Source organism: Somniosus microcephalus, chromosome 1, assembly GCF_052327205.1.
Source record: "Somniosus microcephalus isolate GS21.2 chromosome 1, FLI_Smic_1.0, whole genome shotgun sequence".
Lineage (NCBI taxonomy): Eukaryota > Metazoa > Chordata > Chondrichthyes > Squaliformes > Somniosidae > Somniosus > Somniosus microcephalus.
The window spans coordinates 357,883,614-357,902,513 of record NC_140987.1 but is presented as its reverse complement, the minus strand read 5'-3'; the positions used below and the strand labels follow the sequence as shown (position 1 = coordinate 357,902,513).

General features: G+C 40.3%; 1 protein-coding gene across 11 annotated transcripts in view; it reads right to left on the bottom strand.

Annotated features, from left to right (window-relative positions):
• Positions 1-18,900, bottom strand: part of aifm1 (apoptosis inducing factor mitochondrion associated 1) — a 70,028-nt gene that overhangs the window by 15,527 nt on the left and 35,601 nt on the right. For 10 of the 11 annotated variants that reach the window (XM_085995833.1, XM_085995849.1, XM_085995841.1 and 7 more), the window contains 4 exons: positions 18,178-18,308; positions 16,838-16,928; positions 16,377-16,461; positions 15,758-15,834 (listed from right to left, as the gene is read on the bottom strand). In XM_085995833.1, the coding sequence (XP_085851959.1) occupies positions 15,758-15,834; positions 16,377-16,461; positions 16,838-16,928; positions 18,178-18,308 (384 nt within the window). Of the gene's footprint in view, positions 1-5,283; positions 5,407-15,757; positions 15,835-16,376; positions 16,462-16,837; positions 16,929-18,177; positions 18,309-18,900 lie in introns of those variants that run through there. The other variant, XM_085995911.1, reaches the window with a different exon arrangement.

The window sequence follows — 18,900 nt, the reverse complement described above, 5'->3', positions numbered from 1 at the left end:
AATGATATGACAATTTGACCACGTAACTTAACAGTATAAAAGGTCAAAGTCTAATTTTGTTTCTCCCAAAGAAAACTGGTTATGTCAATGAAGCAGCTTTCAAAGTTACAGAATAACTAAGTTCGTTATAAATGTAGTAACTTTAGCTCATCAGAAAAATCACAAAGTATGCTGCAGAAGATTTGATGGCTGTTTCAATACCATTTTTTGTTGTACCTAAAATCTGAGAATGTTTTGTTTTTGGAAAGACGGATATCGATGATGGTTAACCAAAAAAAAAGCATTTGCAAGGCTAATATGGCAAATGTTATACACTGCTGCAGGAGTTACAATTAATTTTGGAGCGTAAACTTCAATTTCTCATTTACCAACTGGATAGTTTTATGGATTTTCTATTTTGTCCTTGACTTTGTATTTTTAAAATCGATACAATTTAGAATATTTGCATTTTTATTTACAGTATGACCAGAACATTAACATTTCAGAAAGCTTTGTTTTTGGATTAAAAAACTATTGGTCATGAATGAATATTAATAGAACCATAAGAATGGCCAGCATATGAAATGGAATTTGAATAAGGTGGTCCAATGTCATAGAAACATAGAAGATAGGAGCAGGAGTATGCCATTCGGCCCCTCGAGCCTGCTCTGCCATTCAATGCGATCATGGCTGATCATCCAAATTCAGCACCCGGTCCCTGCTTTCTCCCCATACCCCTTGATCCCTTTAGCCTTAAGAAATATATCCAACTCCTTCTTGAATATATTTAATGTATTGGCCTCTACTGCCTTCTGTGGTAGAGAATTCCACAGTTTCACCACTCTCTGGGTGAAGAAATTCCTCCTCATTTCTATCCCAAATGACCTATCCCTTATCCTTAGACTGTGACCCCTGGTTCTGGACTCCCTGACCATCGGGAACATCCTTCCTGCATCTAGTCTGTCCAGTCCTGTCAGAATTTTATAAGTTTCAGTGAGGTCCCTTCTCATTCTTCTAAACTCCAGCGAGTACAAGCCCACTCGTCCCAATCTCTCCTCATATGTCATTCCTGCCATCCCACGTATCAGCCTGGTGAATCTTCACTGAACTCCTTCCATGGCAAGAACATCGTTCCTCAGATAAGGCGACCAAAACTGCACACAATACTCAAGATGTGGTCTCACCAAGGCCCTGTACAACTGCAGCAAGACATCCTTGTTCCTGTACTCAAACCCTCTCGCTACAAAGGCCAACATACCATTTGCCTTCTTAACCACCTGCTGAACCTGCATGCTTACCTTCAGCGACTGGTGCACAAGGACACCCAGGTCTCGTTGCACTTCCCCTTCTCCCAATCTATTGCCATTCAGATAATAATCTGCCTTCCTGTTTTTGCCACCAAAGTGGATAACCTCACATTTATCCACATTATATTGCATCTGCCATGCTTTTGCCCAATCACCCAACCTGTCCAAATCATCCTGGAGTTTCTCGGCATCCTCCTCACAGCACACATGCCCACCCAGCTTTGTGTCGTCTGCAAATTTGGAGATATTACATCTAGTCCCCTTGTCTAGATCATTTATATTGTGAATAGCTGGGGTCCAAGGACCGATCCCTGCGGTACCCCACTAGTCACTGCCTGCCACTCGGAAAAAGACCCGTTTATTCCAACTCTTTGCTTTCTGTCTGCCAACCAGTTCTCTATCCAAGTCAATACCTTGCCCCCCAATCCCATGTGCCTTAACTTTACACGCTAATCTCTTAGGCGGGACCTTATCAAAAGCCTTCTGAAAGTCCAAATACACCACATCCACTGGTTCTCCCTTATCTATTTTACCAGTTACATCCTCAAAAAATTCCAGTAGATTAGTCAAGCACAATTTACCTTTTGTATATCCATGTTGACTTTGTCCGATCCTGTCACTGTTTTCCAAGTGCTCTGCTATTACATCTTTTATAATGGACTCCAGCATTTTCCCCACTACCGATGTCAGGCTTACCAGTCTGTAATTCCCCGTTTTCTCTCTACCACCTTTTTTGAATAGTGGGGTAACATTAGCTACCCTCCAATCCATGGGTACTGTTCCAGATTCCATCGAATGCTGGAAGATGATCAGCAAAGCATCAACTATTTCTAGGGCCACTTCCTTAAGTACCCTAGGATGTAGATTATCAGGCCCTGGGGATTTATCGGCCTTCAATCCCATCAATTTCCCTAACACCATTTCCCTACAAATACTCAAAATCAACAATGTTGAAACTATAGTTGTAGCATTAGACAATCAGATTCATGCAATTTCAGTCCCAAAAAGTGCCATTGTTTACCTCCTACCTTCAATGTATTACTGTAAAATCAATATAATAGAACAATGTTGCACTTTATCCTTATAATCTACATTCAATACATTTAGGTATTTTCCTAACCAATTTACTCCCCTCCCCACTTAAAGGAGTTGCTATTTTGATGGGCACTGTGGCAGTTGTATCTCTACCCCCACTTGAGATCAGCTAACTCAGCAAAGAATGGGGCCTTCTGGTTATATGGCTCAGTTGCTTACTGGGTAAACTCAGTGAGCCCTTAGTTTAGTTTGATATAAAACTATAGAAATTCACAGCACAAAGCGAGGCCATTTGGCTCATCACGTTTATGCTGGCTCTTTGCTAGAGAAACCCAACCACAAATCCCACTGCCCTGCTCTCTCCCTACGGCTTTGTAATCTTCCTCTGTTTCAAATATTTATCCAAAATTCAATTAAAGGATGCAATGGTCTCAGCCTCAACTGCTCCTTCTGGTAAAGACATTTCTCCTAACCTATAAAACGCTGTGGGACATTTTTTAAAAGTGAAATGAGCTATAAAAGTGCAAGTTGCTGAAAAACCCTAAATTATGTTTTTGCCAAACTGTTCTTGGAGTTGTCCAAGGACAGGAGTACCAGTTACCCTGGAAACTCTCCGATCACTCCTTTTCCAGAGAGAAGAATGGAAAACAGATGTAACTTGTCCTCTTTGGTGCTTGGAGGAGGAGGAATGGGACTATCTAGAGTTAATGGTTAGGTTAGCATTTTGGATTTTAGAATCTTTTCTGATCGAAAAGAGCCCCATTTGCAAACCTGTGATTAAATGAGATAACTGATGCAGAAGGTTTACGGTAAGAGCCTCTTTGAAATTATGTACATTTGAAAAACAAGATTCAGTATAAATTCAAATGTTTAAAAATTAACAAAAGAAAAGGACTAAGTATCATTCACAGACTGCAACCTAATGCTTTACTGTACATTGACTGTAGGAATTGTGCAAATGTGGTTGATCCAAAAAGTACAAGAAATATGACTGGAGATAACATGGAAAACTTATACAGGACATAGAAAAAGATAAGAACATAAGAAATAGGAGCTGCAGTAGGCTATTTGGCCCTTCAAGCCTGCTCCACCATTCAATAAGATCATGGCTGATCAGTTACCTCAACTCCACCTTCCTGCACTATCCCCATATCCCTTAATTCCCTTCGTTCCCAAAAATCTATCGACCTCCGTCTTGAATATACTCAAGAACTGAGCATCCACAGTTGTCTGGGGTAGAGAATTCCAAAGATTCACAGCCCTTTGAGTGAAGAAATCTCTCATTGCAGTCCTAAATGGCCTACTCCTTATTCTGAGACTGTGACCCTGCGTTCTAGATTCCCCAGCCAGGGGAAACATTTTCCCAGCATTAACACTGTCAAGCCCCTTAAGAATTTTATATGTTTCAATGAGATCACCTCTCATTCTTCTAGACTCTAGCAATATAGGCCATGCTAGTATATTACCCCCAATCCCATGAGTCCTAATTTAGTGTAATAACCTCTTGTGTAGCACCTTATTGAATGCTTTTTGAAAATCCATTACATCTACTGGTTCCCTCTTATCCATCCTACTAGTTACATCTTCAAAAAACTCTTAACAGATTTGTCAAACATGATTTCCCTTTCATAAAACCACATTGACTCTGCCTAATCATATTATGATTTTCTAAGTGCCCTGTTACTATGTCCCTGATAATGGATTCTAGCATTTTGCCTACTACTGATGTCAGGCTTCTGGCTCTATACTGGTCTATAGTTTCCCATTTTTTTCTCTTCCTCTTTTCTTAAAAATAGCAGGGTTATTTTTGCTACCTTCCGATCCTTGGGGACTGTTCTAGAATCTAGGGAATTCTGGAAGATTAATACCAGTGCTCTTAAAGAGGATAGGGATACTAGAAAACATCTTTCTTGCACCATGTTACCTTCAGATTATTACCCACCATAGCATTTGAAGAGTCAATGAACAAAAGAGATAGCAGGTGTGCAAAGACAACAGTTGATTTATTTTCAATGCCAAGGACAGTTACTGGAGCTACTCTATAAAAGTGTTTGCACCACTGGTCAGAACCATCTGTATGCCTCAGTCTGCTATGAATTTTGTATCAAGCAGTGAAGGAGACATTGTTCACACTGCACTTCATGGACATTACATAGAAGTACACTGCAGCATTGTTTTATATTTAATTTACACGTTTCTTTCTAACAAATTCTACCACATATTAGATTACAAAAGACAAGTGATCCTTATATTTCTATACTTTTTTTTTAAATACAGTGGGGCCTTTATTTACATGCTTAAAATAATCTATTGATGTATGAGATGTCTCATGGCATAATACTCCTCACTTTTTCTCTGAGTGGCTGCCCACTTTCTTGGGATCACCCTGCCCCAAACAATCTTCAAGTTATTTCAAATAACTCTAAATGCTGAAGTGCAATTTGTTTGTTCTTCCATAATCTTGCTAACCTCCCTTTCTCCTCAACCTGATCCAAACTAAAGACTAAATTAGAGATTCTGTTTTTGAACTTAATTACCTAACCTAAACTTGCATCAAATATTCTACGCCTTCTTCTGCACTAAACTCTGAAATGATTACCCCAAACAACATTACAAAAATGAATGGCAATACATTAGTCTTACACAGTATAAAGTAAACAATTTGGTCTGGGATTTTAGAAATTATTTTATGGTTTATTAGATTTTTCAGTAAGCATGAGTCTCATTATGTAACAATATGTAGTTCATCGTCCATTTTGAATAATGGAAGATTTAGGGAGAAAAACTGATTCTGCTTCAAACTTCAACAATGGTTTGATGCTCTCCAATGGATTGGATTTTATTTCCATCTGTAATTTAAGGCAAAATCAGTTTATTTTGTTACCCACTTAAGGTTAATCGTTGTTCTAAGTCCCATACCCAGCAACATCAGCCCATATCCAAGAGCTAACTTTAAACATACCAAAACTGCTGCAATATTTCCTCCCTTACTTCGACTTAATATCTGTAAATCTTCCTCCATCTCCTTGGTTGTAACTTGAACGCCCTATCTGAATCCACTGTCTCAAGTAGCTCCCTTTCTTAAGTCCTCAGTTAGTTCTTAGTAGACAGCTAATGGAATGTAATGGACAATTTATGATCAATAGTTAGCTACTGCAAGGATGCAATGTATTTTGTACACGTAGTAAAGTTACTTATTACAACCCATATCATGAATTTCTAGTTTGTTTTCAAATCATTTTACAATGCCTCAGCTACCTGCATCACATTAAACAAATTTACGGTTAAGAACTGCACTGCCTTTATGGCTACTGATGAATCAACTACTTTTACTCAGTTAATGGCAGTCAGGTGGACCAAACGGACATGCAGCAGCTTCTGAAACTCAGCAGTGTTTTGTGCGCAAACATTTCATCTAGCATCACAGAAGTTTAGGTTTACTCACTGACTTGGTTGATGGCTTAGCTGGTTAATGTCATGAGTTGTTTAGCCATACATACCAGGAAGGTGTGAGGTTAAATGTCTCACATTTCAATCCCTAGTCAGTGTTCAATGTGCAGATCATAGCCACACCAATGGTGGGTCGTTACAATTGGACTCAGAGCCCCGAGATTTGGTGGGGGTGGGGAGAGGTAGGGAGGGAAAGGAAATAAAAGATGGCGAGGACTGTCACCCTGAATGCTATACAATGATCCCCGCTAGAAGTATGTGCACGAACATCAGGTGAGGACAGATTAGGCACAGCTGCAATTCCCCTCACGGGAAAATAGCTTTATTTGTCTAAGCTCACTAGGACCAACTAGGTATAGTACTAAATTACTAGTAACTGTGGATCAGCACCTTAGGAAGTCGTCAATTCTTTCGGGACAGGAGTAGAGAAAGTGAGAATGCTGGCAGCAAAGAGCAGGTGGAAGGGACTTGGCATTTTAAGAGGGTGGGGTGAGATTCTTGTTGGTAAATAGAAGTTGCAGTGCATGCTGTGTTATGACATGCATTGGTGTTGTGTTGGCATCAGTTGTACTGAGGTTGGAAAACCATAATTCTACCATAAAACCAGCAATCTTTTTGGATGTGTCTTAGTGAAAGAAGTGTAACTAAATCAGAGATTAAATGGTTCCAGAACATATTTTCTACACGAATGTAGATACAAATATTGTGTGAAGACTAATGTAACAATCATTAGTCCTGACTGGAAGGCTTGACATATGCAAGTTAGTTAAGAAAATTAAAAGGCAAATTGTGATAGGATAGAAACTTGTAGGAAGGAAGACAATTTGAACACTGGTGAATTTTAGTATCTAAAATGCAAACAAAATATATGAACACAACAAGCTTTTTCCAACAGCCCATTTCACTTGTTGTAGCTAAGTAATGTCAGTTTTTTTGCTTTGGGTGTAGGAGGTGTCTTTCTTCACATATTTTATGCTAGCTTACTAAAAGTACTGAATCATCTCATGCATCAGAGAGCCATGCATCATTAAGTCCCACTCCACAGACTTGAGCACAAAAATCTAGGTTGACACTCCAGTGCAGTACTGAGGGAGTGCTGCACTGTCGGAGGTGCTGTCTTTCGGATGAAACGTTAAACCGAGGCCCTGTCTGCTCTCTCAGATGGACATCAAAAGATCCCACAGCACTATTAAGAGGAGGAGCAGGGACGTTATCCCCAGTGTCCTGGCCTATATTTATCGCTCAATCAACATCACTAGAAAAACAGATTATCCGATCATCATCACATTGCTGTTTGTGGGAGCTTGCTGTGCGCAAATTGGCTGGCGCGTTTCCTGCATTACAAAAGTGACTACACTTCAAAATTATTTCACTGGCTGTACAGGCTTTGGGACGATCTGAGGTCATGAAAAGCGCTATATAAATGCAAGTCTTTCTTTTTCTTTCTATCACAACTATCTTGTAACACCATGAGTTATAACCCAAATTAATAAAGTAACTTTGCAATCAACAAAATGGCAGGGCAGTGTAGTTTCTGCACAGAGTGTCTTAAATGGAGTGCACTTAAACAGTGTGTTTTATTTGGGAATTTGGAGAGAGTGGCAGTCTCTGGTGCTAATCACCGGGAGCAGGGGAGCTGAGTCAACACTTGTAACTTGGGTGAGGCTCCTAGAGTATAAAAGTAAACAGTTCTGTAGAAGCACAGAATGGTCTGTACAGAGTGCCTTAAATGGAGTGTACTTAAAGAGTGTTTAATTTGGGAATTTGGAGAGAGAGAGAGAATTCGGAGAAGAGGGGGAAGGAGTTGATGCTTTTTGCCTCAACTTGTAGTGCTTTGTTAGAGAGATATTTTTCATTTACCCATAACTTAATCTAGATCAAATAAGTAGTCAAGAAACTAAACTGTAAGCCAAGTTACTTAAATACAAATTTAATTAAATAAAACAAGGTCATATAGGGATGGCAGTGCAGATGGTGTGCCGCAAGTACAGCATGTGGGAGCTTGTGGAGAGCATTGTGATCTCGGACAACCACATTTGCAGTTAAGTATCTGCATCTTGAGGAACTTCAGCTCAGAGTTGTTGAGCTGGAGTCTGAGGTGCAGACATTGCGGCGCATCGGGGGGGGGGGGGGGGGGGGGCGGGGAGGGGAAGTTACCTGGGCACTTTGATCCAGGAGGCAGTCTGTGTGGATGAGGGAAAAGCCTGCAGGATGGATGAGCAAGCTGACCATGGCACCATGGTGCAGGAGGCCATTTAAGTAGGGAGGAGTGAAAGGGAATGTAGTTGTGGTAGGGGACAGTATAGTCAGGGGGATAGATACTGTTCTCTGCAGCCATGACCGGGAGTTCCGAAAGTTGTGTTGCCTGCCCGGTGCCAGGGTTAAAAGCATCTCCTTGCGGCTGGAGAAGAACTTGGAGAGGGAAGGGGAGGATCCAATTGTTGTGGTCCACGTAGGAACCAATGACATAGGTAGAACTAGGAATGAGGTTCTGCTGAGGGAATTTGAGGAGCTTGGAACCAAATTAAAAAGCAGAACCTCAAAGGTAATAATTTCTGGATTGTTACCCGAGCCATGTGCAAACTGGCATAGGGACAAACAGATTAGAGGTTTAAATCCATGGCTGAAAGAGTGGTGTGGGAGGCAGGGGTTTCACTTCACGGGCCACTGGCATCAGTACTGGGGAAATTGGGAGCTGTTCCGTTGGGACGTGCTCCACTTAAACCGGGCTGGAACCAGTGTCCTGGCGAATCGAATAACTAGGGCAGCAGAAAGGGCTTTAAACTAATGCCGGCAGCAGGGGGGGGGGGGTTTGGTTGGGAGGATTCAGGAAAAAGTAAATTTAAAATCAGCAAGAGAAATGTCAAGGCTCTAGAGCAGAGCAAAGTTTTGGGTAAAAATAAGCAGCGCGGGTCAGGAAGCGACAAAGAGTAACAAAGGTAAATCGGGCATCAATGGCTAAGGTGACATCAGGGGAAAAATAGAAAAAGGTCAAAGCTAAAGACACTACAGCTGAATGCGCGAAGCATTAGCAACAAAATAGATGAATTAATAGTGCAGATAGAAATGAATAGGTTTGATCCAATAGCCATTACGGAGATGTGGTTGCAAAGTGACCAAGGTTGGGAACTAAATGTTCCAGGATACTTAACTTTTAGAAGAGATGGGCAAAATGGAAAAGGAGGAGGGGTAGCCCTGATAATAAAGGATGGAATAAAGACAGCAGAGAGGGAGGATCTTAGCTCAGAAAATCAAGAAGCAGAATCAGTTTGGATGGAGCTAAGAAACAGCAAAGGGAAGAAAACATTGGTGGCAGTTGTTTATCGGCCCCCAAACAGTAGTTGTAATGTAGGGCAGAGAATAAATCAGGACATTAGAGGCGCATGTAACAAGGGTAATACAGTAATCATGGGGGACTTTAATCTACATATAGACTGGGCAAACCAAATTTGCAGTAATAGTGTGGGGGACGAGTTCATGGAATGTACACAAGATAGTTTTCTAGATCAGTATGTTGAGGAACCAACTAGGGAACAGGCTATTTTAGATCTAGTATTGTGCAACGAGAAAGGGTTAATTAATAACCTTGTAGTAAAGGGGCCTTTGGGGAAGAGTGACCATACAAAACAGCACGAGAGCGGGACAAAGAAAGAGGTTCTGCTGAGGGAGTATGAGCAGCTAGGGGCTAAATTAAAAAGCAGAACCACAAGGGTAATAATCTCTGGATTACTACCTGAGCCACAAGCAAATTTGCATTGGGTAAATAAATCAGAGAGATGAACATGTGGCTCAAGGATTGGTGTGGGAGAAATGGGTTTCGATTCATGGGGCACTGGCACCAGTACTGGGGTAAGAGGGAGCTGTTCCGTTGGGACAGGCTTCACTTGAACCCTGCTGGGACTGGTGTCCTGGCGAATCGAATAACTAGGGCTGTAGATAGGGCTTTAAATTAAATAGTTGTGGGGGGGTCAGGTAAGCAGAAATTTAAAAAGTCAAAGAGAAAGGAGAAGGCAATAGTGCAGGGTAGCGATAGGGGTAATGATAGCCAGAGTGTGACAGGAAGGGACAGAGTGTATAAACATAAGAGTGCATCAGAAAGAGGGGTCAGAGTAGGAAAAGATGGTAAAAAGACAAAATTAAAAGCTCTTTATCTGAATGCACGCAGTATTCGTAACAAGATAGATGAGTTGTCGGCACAAATAGAAGTAAATGGGTATGATCTAATAGCCATTACAGAGACATGGTTGCAAGGTGACCAAGGCTGGGAACTGAATATTCAGGGGTATTTGACATTTTGGAAGGAGGTGGGGTAGATCTGTTAATAAAGGATGAGATCAGTGCAGTAGTGAGAAATGATATTAGCTCAGAAGATTAAGATGTAGAATCAGTTTGGGTGGAGATAAGAAATAATAAGGGAAAGAAGTCAGTGGTGGGAGTAGTCTATAGGCCCACTAACAGGGGCTACACTGTAGAACAGAGCATAAATCAAAAAATAATGCAGGCTTGTAAGAAAGGTACTGCAATAATCATGGGTGATTTTAATCTTCATATTGATTGGACAAATCAAATTGTAACTTCTTAGAACAATACGTTGTGGAACCAACCAGGGAGCAGGCTACCTTAGATCTGGTGCTGTGTAATGAGACAGAACTAATTAGTGATCTCATAGTAAAGGATCCTCTAGGAAAGAGTGATCATAGCATGATAGAATTTCAAATTCAGTTTGAGGGTGAGAAAGTTGGGTCTCAAACCAGTGTCCTGAACTTAAATAAAGGCAATTACAAAGGTATGAAGGCAGAGTTGGCTAAAGTTGACTGGGAAAATAGATTAAAGGATAAGATGGTAGATAAGCAGTGGCAGACATTTAAAGAGATATTTCATAACTCTCAGCAAAGATATATTCCAGTGAGAAGGAAAGACTCCAAGAGAAGGATGAACCTTCCGTGGCTAACTAAGGAAGTAAAGGATGGTATCAAATTGAAAACAAAGGCATACAATGTTGCGAAGATTGAGAAACCAGCAAAGGATGACTAAAAATAAAATTAAAATAAAAAAAGGAAATGCTACAGATGCATTCGCACCCGAACGACCAGATTTAGGAACAGCTTCTTTCCCAGGGCTGTCATCCTATTGAACTCTGCAAATAAACTCTAAAGCCTGCACATCTGCCAATGCACTTTATCATGTTTATGTTTATGTATTACAAGCCAAATGAATGTTGAATGTTAAATGTCTTAATCAAAATGTACACTCTCGGGAGCCGCAAGCTTACATTTCGTTGTACTGCACTTGTGCACTAACAATGACAATAAAGTTGATTATTATTATTATGATAGATTGAGAGAGTAAACTAGCAAGAAATATAAACACAGACAGCAAGAGCTTCTACAGGTATATAAAAAAAAGAGTAGCTAAAGCAAACATTGGTCGCCTACAGGATGAGTCTGGGGAATTAATAACAGGAAACAGCGGAGACTTTGAACAAATATTTTGTATCGGTCTTCACGGTGGAAGACACTAAAAATATCCCAATAGTAATAGATAATCAAGGGGCTATAGGGAGTGTGGAGGGGAAACTTAAAACAATCACTATCACTAGAGGAAAAAGTACTTGGTAAAATAATGGGACTAAAGGTGGACAAGTCCCCTGGACCTGATGGCCTGCATCCTAGGGTCTTAAAAGAAGTGGATGCAGAGATAGTGCATGCATTGGTTGCAATCTACCAAAATTCCCTGGCTTCGGGAAAGGTCCCAGCGGATTGGAAAACCGCAAATCTAACGCCCCTATTTAAGGAAGGAGGGAGACAGAAAGCAGGAAACTATAGACCAGTTAGCCTAACATCTGTCATTGGGAAAATGCTGGAGTCCATTATTAAGGAAGTAGTAGCAGGACATTTAGAAAATCATAACACAATCAAGCAGAGTCAGCATGGTTTTATGAAAGGGAAATCATGTTTGACAAATTTGCTGGAGTTCTTTGAGGATGTAACGAGCAGGGAGGATAAAGGGGAACCAGTAGATGTAGTGTATTTGGATTTCCAGAAGGCATTCGATAAGGTGCCACATAAAAGGTTACTGCACAAGAAAAGAGCTCACGGGGTTGGGGGTAATATATTAGCATGGATAGATGATTGTTTTCTGTTAGTTAGCCAGAGAGTTGAGATAAATGGGTCATTTTCCAGTTGGCAAACTGTAACTAGTGGGGTGCCACAGAGATCAGTGCTGGGGCCTCAACTATTTACAAACTATATTAATGACTTGGATGAAGGGACAGAGTGTAATGTAGCCAAATTTGCTGATGATACAAAGATAGATGGGAAAGCAAGTTGTGAGGAGGACACAACGAATCTGCAAAGAGATATAAATAGGCTAAGTGAGTGGGCAAAAATGTGGCAGATGGAGTATAATGTGGGAAAATGTGAGGTTATCCACTTTGGTAGGAAAAATAAAAAAGCAAATTATTCTTTAAATGGAGAGAGATTACAAAATGCTATAGCACAGAGGGATCTGGGAGTCCTTGTACATGAAACACAGAAAGTTAGCATGTAGGTACAGCAAGTAATTAGAAGGCAAATGGAATGTTGGCCTTTATTGCAAGGGGGATGGAGTATAAAAGTAGGGAAGTCCTGCTACAACTGTACAGGGCGTTGGTGAGACCATACCTGGAGTACTGCGTATAGTTTTGGTCTCCTTATTTAAGGAGGGATATACTTGCATTGGAGGCAGTTCAGAGAAGGTTCACACGGTTGATTCCCGAGATGAAGGGGTTGTATTATGAAGAAAGGTTGAGCAGGTTGGGCTTATAGTCATTGGAGTTTAAAAGAATGAGAGGTGATCATATTGAAACATAGAAGATGCTGAGGGGGCTTGACAAGGTAGATGCAGAGAGGATGTTTCCCCTCGTGGGGGTATCTAGAACTAGGGAGCATAGTTTCAGAATAAGGGGTCGCCCATTTAAAACGGAGATGAGGAGGAATTTCTTCTCTCAGAGGGTCATGAATCTGTAGAATTCTCTTCCCCAAAGAGCTGTGGAGGCTGGGTCATTGAATATATTTAAGGTGGAGATAAATTTTTCAACGATAAGGGAGTCAAGGGTTATGGGGAGCGGGCAGGGAAGTGGTGTTGAGGCCAAGATCAGATCAGCAATGATCTTATTAAATAGTGGAGCAGGCTCGAGGGGCCAAATGGCCTACTCCTGCTCCTATTTCTTATGTTCTTATAATATGATAGAATTTTATATTGAGTTTGAAAGTGATTTTGTTATATCAAAATCTAGGGTCTTAAATCTAAACAAAGCAAACTATGTAGGCATGAGGGGCAAGTTGGTGAAGGTAGATTGGGAAACTACATTAAAAGGTATGACAGTAGAGAAGCAATGGCTAGCATTTAAAGAATACATAATTTACAACAAATATACATTCCTTTAAGGCACAAAAACCCCACAGGAAAAGTGGTCCAACCGTAGCTAACAAGAGAAGTTAAAGATAGTATTAGATCAAAGGAAGAGGCTTATAATGTTGCCAAAAATAGTAAGCCTGAGGATTGGGAGGATTTTAGAATTCAGCAAAGGAGGACCAAGAAATTGATAAGGAAAGAGAAAGAAGAATGAGAGTAAATTAGCAAGAGACATAAAAACAGATTGTAAACGTTTCTATAGGTATGTAAATAGGAAGAGATTAGGGAAAGTAAACGTGGGTCCATTAGAGGCAGACAGGAGAAATTATAATGGGCAATAAGGAAATGGCAATGATATTAAACAAATACTTTGTATCTAACTTCACGGTAGAAGACACAAAAAACATTCCGGAAATAATGGGGAACCAAGGGTCTAGAGAGAATGAGGAACTTATAGAAATCAGTAGAAGTAAAGACATAGTACTGGAGAAATCATGGGACTAAGTGGCGACAAATCCCCTAGAGCTGGCAACCTGCATCCGAGGGTTTTAAAAGAGGTAGCTGCAGAGATAGTGGATGCACTGGTAATAATCTTCCAGCATTCCCTAGATTCTAGAACAGTCCCCAAGGATTGGAAGGTAGCAAACATAACCCCGCTATTTAATAAAAGGAGGAAGAGAAGAAACAGGAAACTATAGGCCAGTTAGCCTGACATCAATAGTAGGCAAAATGCTAGAATCTATTATCAGGGATGTAGTACCAGGGCACTTAGAAAATCATAATATGATTAGGCAAAGTCAACATGGTTTTATGAAAGGGAAATCATGTTTGACAAATCTGTTAAGAGTTTTTTGAAGATGTAACGAGTAGGATGGATAAGGGGGAACCAGTGGATGTAGTATATTTGGATTTAAAAAAAGCATTCGATAAGGTGCCATACAAGAGGTTATTACACAAAATTAAGGCTCATGGGATTGGGGGTAATATATTAGCATGGATTGAGGATTGGTTAATGGACAGAAAACAGAGAGTAAGAATAAACAAGACTTTTGTGGCTTGACAGGCTGTAACTAGCGGGGTGCCGCAAGGATCAGTGCTTGGGCCTCAGCTATTTACAATCTATATTAATGACTTAGATGAAGGGACGGAGTGCAACATATCCAAGTTTGCTGATGACACAAAGTTAGGTGGGAAAGTAAGCTGTGAGAAGGATGCAGAGAGGCTAGAGAGAGATACAGACAGGTTGACTGAGTGGGCAAGAACAAGGCAAATGGAATACAATGTGGGGAAGTGTGAAGTTATCCACCTTGGTAGGAAAAACAAAAAAGCTGAATATTGTTTGAATGGTGAGAGACTGGGAAATGTTTGCATTCAGAGGGACCTGGGTGTCTTTGTACATGAATCACAGAAAGTTAACATGCAGGTACAGCAAGCAATTAGGAAAGCAAATGGTATGTTAGCTTTTGTTACAAAGGGATTAGAGTATAAGAGTAAATAAATCTTACTACAATTATACAGGGCATTGGTGAGGCCACGCCTGGAGTACTGTGTACTGTTCTGGTCTCCTTACCTAAGGAAAGACATACTTGCCTTCGAGGGAGTGCAATGATGGTTCACTAGATTGGTTCCTGGGATGAGGGGATTACCCTATGAGGAGAGATTGAGTAGACTAGGCCTATATTCCCTAGAGTTTAAAAGAATGAAAGGTGATCTCATTGAAACATAAAATTCTTAAAGGGCTTGACAGTGTTAATGCTGGGAAAATGTTTCCCCTGGCTGGGGAATCTAGAATACGGGGTCACAGTCTCAGAATAAGGGGTAGACCATTTAGGGCTAAGATGAGGAGAAATTTTTTCACTCAAAGGGTTGTGAATCTTTGGAATTCTCTACCCCAGAGAGCTGTGGATGCTCAGTTGAGTTCAAGATAGAGGTCGCTAATTTTGTGGGAATTAAGGGATATGGGGATAGTCCGGTAAGGTGGAGTTGAGGTAGTAGATCAGCCATGATATTATTGAATGGCAGAGCAGGTTTGAAGGGCCAAATGGCCTACTCCAGCTCCTATTTCTTATGTTCCTGTGATCAAACGATGCAGTACAGTTGACTAGCATGTGGTAATGTCCGATAAGTTTTTTTATCCCGATTTTCCTGATGCAGCTGACTCTTGTGGTTCCATGGGTGGTGGCAGCCCTCTGGTACCTCCACTAACTGGCAATGTGTGAACCTAGACAGTGAGCGTCAATAGGCTATTTGACTCTGGAGGGAATCAATCTCATCCTGCCCTTAACACGTCCACGAGTGCACACACATTCTATGAGGGATCACTGAATATCAAACAGGTGCAGTACCCCTGGTTAATTTACCCATCCCTTGTTGAGTGCTGAGACCAATTGTAGTGCTTCTACTACTATCCCCATCAGCTAACGTAACAGACCAGAGACTGAAACTGGAATGCTCCTGTTCCATACGTACAATTATCTTTTTGCCACACTGTATTGGAGCTTAAATGCAAAAAGTGGTAGTAGTGGACATGTAATCACAAAAAATGGAATCCAGATATGTGGCACAAGTCACAGAAGTAATACTGCAGTTACCTTTCTGAATAGAGTTGTCCTCTTTTGCATCTCTTCTCCTGCTCTTTCAAGTGCTGGAAGGTTACGTGGAATTCCACCTAGGGACACAAGCAGAAAACTGAGTAAGGAAAACAGAAAAGGAGGGGGAGAAAGAAAAAAACAAATGTAAGCAAAAGTTCTGGAAATCATTTGAGAAAGTATGTCAAACATTGCAGTAATAAAACAAAAAGATGGTACAGTGCATGAAAGGGTGGGTCGTGGGTTTTCCCCTGCTATCATCACTCACTGAGTTCCTTATCTCTCACCATACGATCATAGGGGTGTGGCCAGGGGAGATCAGATAGAGAGGAGAAGCCAAGTTACACATTTAAAAATAAAACACTAGTCAGAGGAAACAGTCAGTTTGTTCGCACAATAGTTTCTGAAGTTATTTACTGTTCACAATAAATGAATAATTTCAGAAACTCTTCTGCTATAGGTGAAAAACATTCATTCTTTTGCTCGCTTTATCACTGATACTAAATAGCACAAAGTGCTTAACCGAACATATAAAATATACACTGTAATAAGAATGAAGCTCAGAAGAGGCCATGAGCTAAACTCAAAGGACTGCATGTGTTAAAATACATCAGGCATTTACCTGTTGCTATTAAACATTTATCGTATGTTATTTCTGAATCATTGTCTAATTTTATTTTATTCCCTCGAACATCCATGTGTACAACCTGCAGAAACAGAAAGCAAACAAATCTTGTAATTAAGCAAGGCCTTCCTACAACAAAACATCTCAACGGTTTTGTACCCTTTGTGTTTATAACCAAACTCGATTCCACACTATATCAAATGTGCTACTACTCCAAAGTATTGCCAGAGAAATGTAAGGCCACGAAAACAAAAGAAAAAATGAGAAGCAGACATATTTCGATCAAGTGCAATAAGAATGTGCAGTACCTAAGCTATTCCCTACATAAAAATGTGTAGTGTATTGCTATATTCATATGTATTTATGAAAAATTATACAACACCCCTACCATTTCTAACATCACTATAGAATCTGGTGTTAACGTGGCACAATCACTGAATTCGAATTTTAGGACTTACTTTTTTGTTAGTCAACACCGCCACTCCTCCATTCTCCACAAAAGGCAAGTCTTGAGGACCGACATAGAAAGAGGAGGGCTGGAAATAAATGCTGCAAACATGGAAATTGCAGATTAAACAAACTTCTTTTACACCTTTGAAATTGAGCATCAACATTACAATTTAAAAATCAGGGCCTTTAAATTACACTGTGGGATAATAGGTACAAACGCATTCATCCAAAATTCCCCTTTCTGCTGCTTAACCCATTTAAAAGGGTTAACATCTCCGCTAAAATAGTGGAGAGAGAATTTTAGACAAATTTGCACTTATTATCCCACAAAGAAATTTCACGGCCCAGATCCCAGGATCCCTAGTGTTCAATGTTTTTGCAGCCACTGAAACCACTACAGAATTTAATTTCACCTTTTTCTTGTTTTTCTTCCCTAAGCAGACTCCTGTATTGTAATTGTAGTGGAATGCTTGCTGCCTTAATACAGTTTTTTTTTTATATTCTTATTGATTTGCAGCATGCTAACCTCTATGCATTTCACAATTTTATGCTTTATCTGAAAAGATGAAATGTATGGGGATTATCTAACCCCATTGATTTCAATTACTTAATCAGTTGGTTTCGCAAAAACTTAATCCAGTTTAGGTGGTGACGTGCATAAAATGCGAAATGAAGAGGGATTAACAAACTGCAAATCAATGGCGATTATTTAAAAAAATGGTGACACCTAACAGCGTTCAAATTCAGAACACCCGCTAGGCAGATGACTGAACAAAAAATGAAATGCATGGGGATCACTGATTTTAATTCCTTAATCACATGGCTTTGCAGAAGCTCAAATCTAGCCCATGTTCGAAATGTTTAAAGTGCCAATATTTACAAATTGTTTCTCATTGTATAATGAGCACAGTCTCAGCAGTGAGTTTCCCCATTTAAAATTACAACAATGCATCTCCTAGTTTGTTATTTTAATCAATCGAGATGCACCCAAGCTACAAATAGACTTTCCATAATCTACATTCTGCTGTCGCATAATCTGGCTGGCCTTGCTGCAGAAACTGGTTTTGAGGAGGCAGTTGATCTGCAGTGGGAACCCTGGTTGATTTCCCCCCCACCCCCTTCAGATTATGTTGTAAGCACATACTTGCCTCCCACTAAATAACTGTTAGCTAAACAAGAAGGGAAAATAGGTTATTTGCTCCCTGTTCTCTACCAATGGTTTTTTTTTTAGGAAGAAAAAAATTAAAGCAAAATTTCCATTAACATTCTGCAATGTTAAGTTTGAACAGAAAAGACACACCTGCTAAGCAACTGTTAAATTTAAGATTTAGCGATGTCATACACTTACCTCCTCTCTTTTCCATTCCATTGCTTAAACCTCAGTGTTTCTGGTACACTGGAGTCATCAGAAAACCAGAGTTCTTTCGAAAGCGGCGGCCGCATGTATGGCAAATCTGGTTCCTCCGAAACTATCAGGACCTAAAACATATACAACATATCAAACACTTGAGAATCCAAACTACGACCCAACTCCAATAAATATGCTGTTATACACCTCCACCTTGCTGAAGTACTAGGGGCTGCCCATACAACAAACGTGCACATCACAGCTGGGAAGTATTTATTTATTTCTTAGGTAGACTGCTGTATCGCAGAAACTCAATCATCTTCTATTTTATCAACTCAAGTCCTGCCTTTTTGGATTCTACTACTCTGCTCACTTTTCTAAGATAACTGAGAGACTCTCAAGGCGAGTCAGAGGACACATTGTTTTATAATAGGGTGTTTATGCCCTCATCTCATCATCAATTTTGCCTTCAACATTTCCTGTCCTACAGCTTCTCTGGTGAGGCTGAGCAGCAAAGAATCAAACCAAACACAGAGTACTCTAAATGGGAAAAGCCTATTAGAGCATCACCTGCAGGCATCACAGGCAATTATAAATCTAACAGGGTGTGGAGGCACTTAACACTGAAAACTCCATATAGAATGCTGAAAGGACACACCAATTTTAATATACCGATGAGGAACTGCCTCATGCAAAATCTCATTAAAGTATGTACATTTTGCC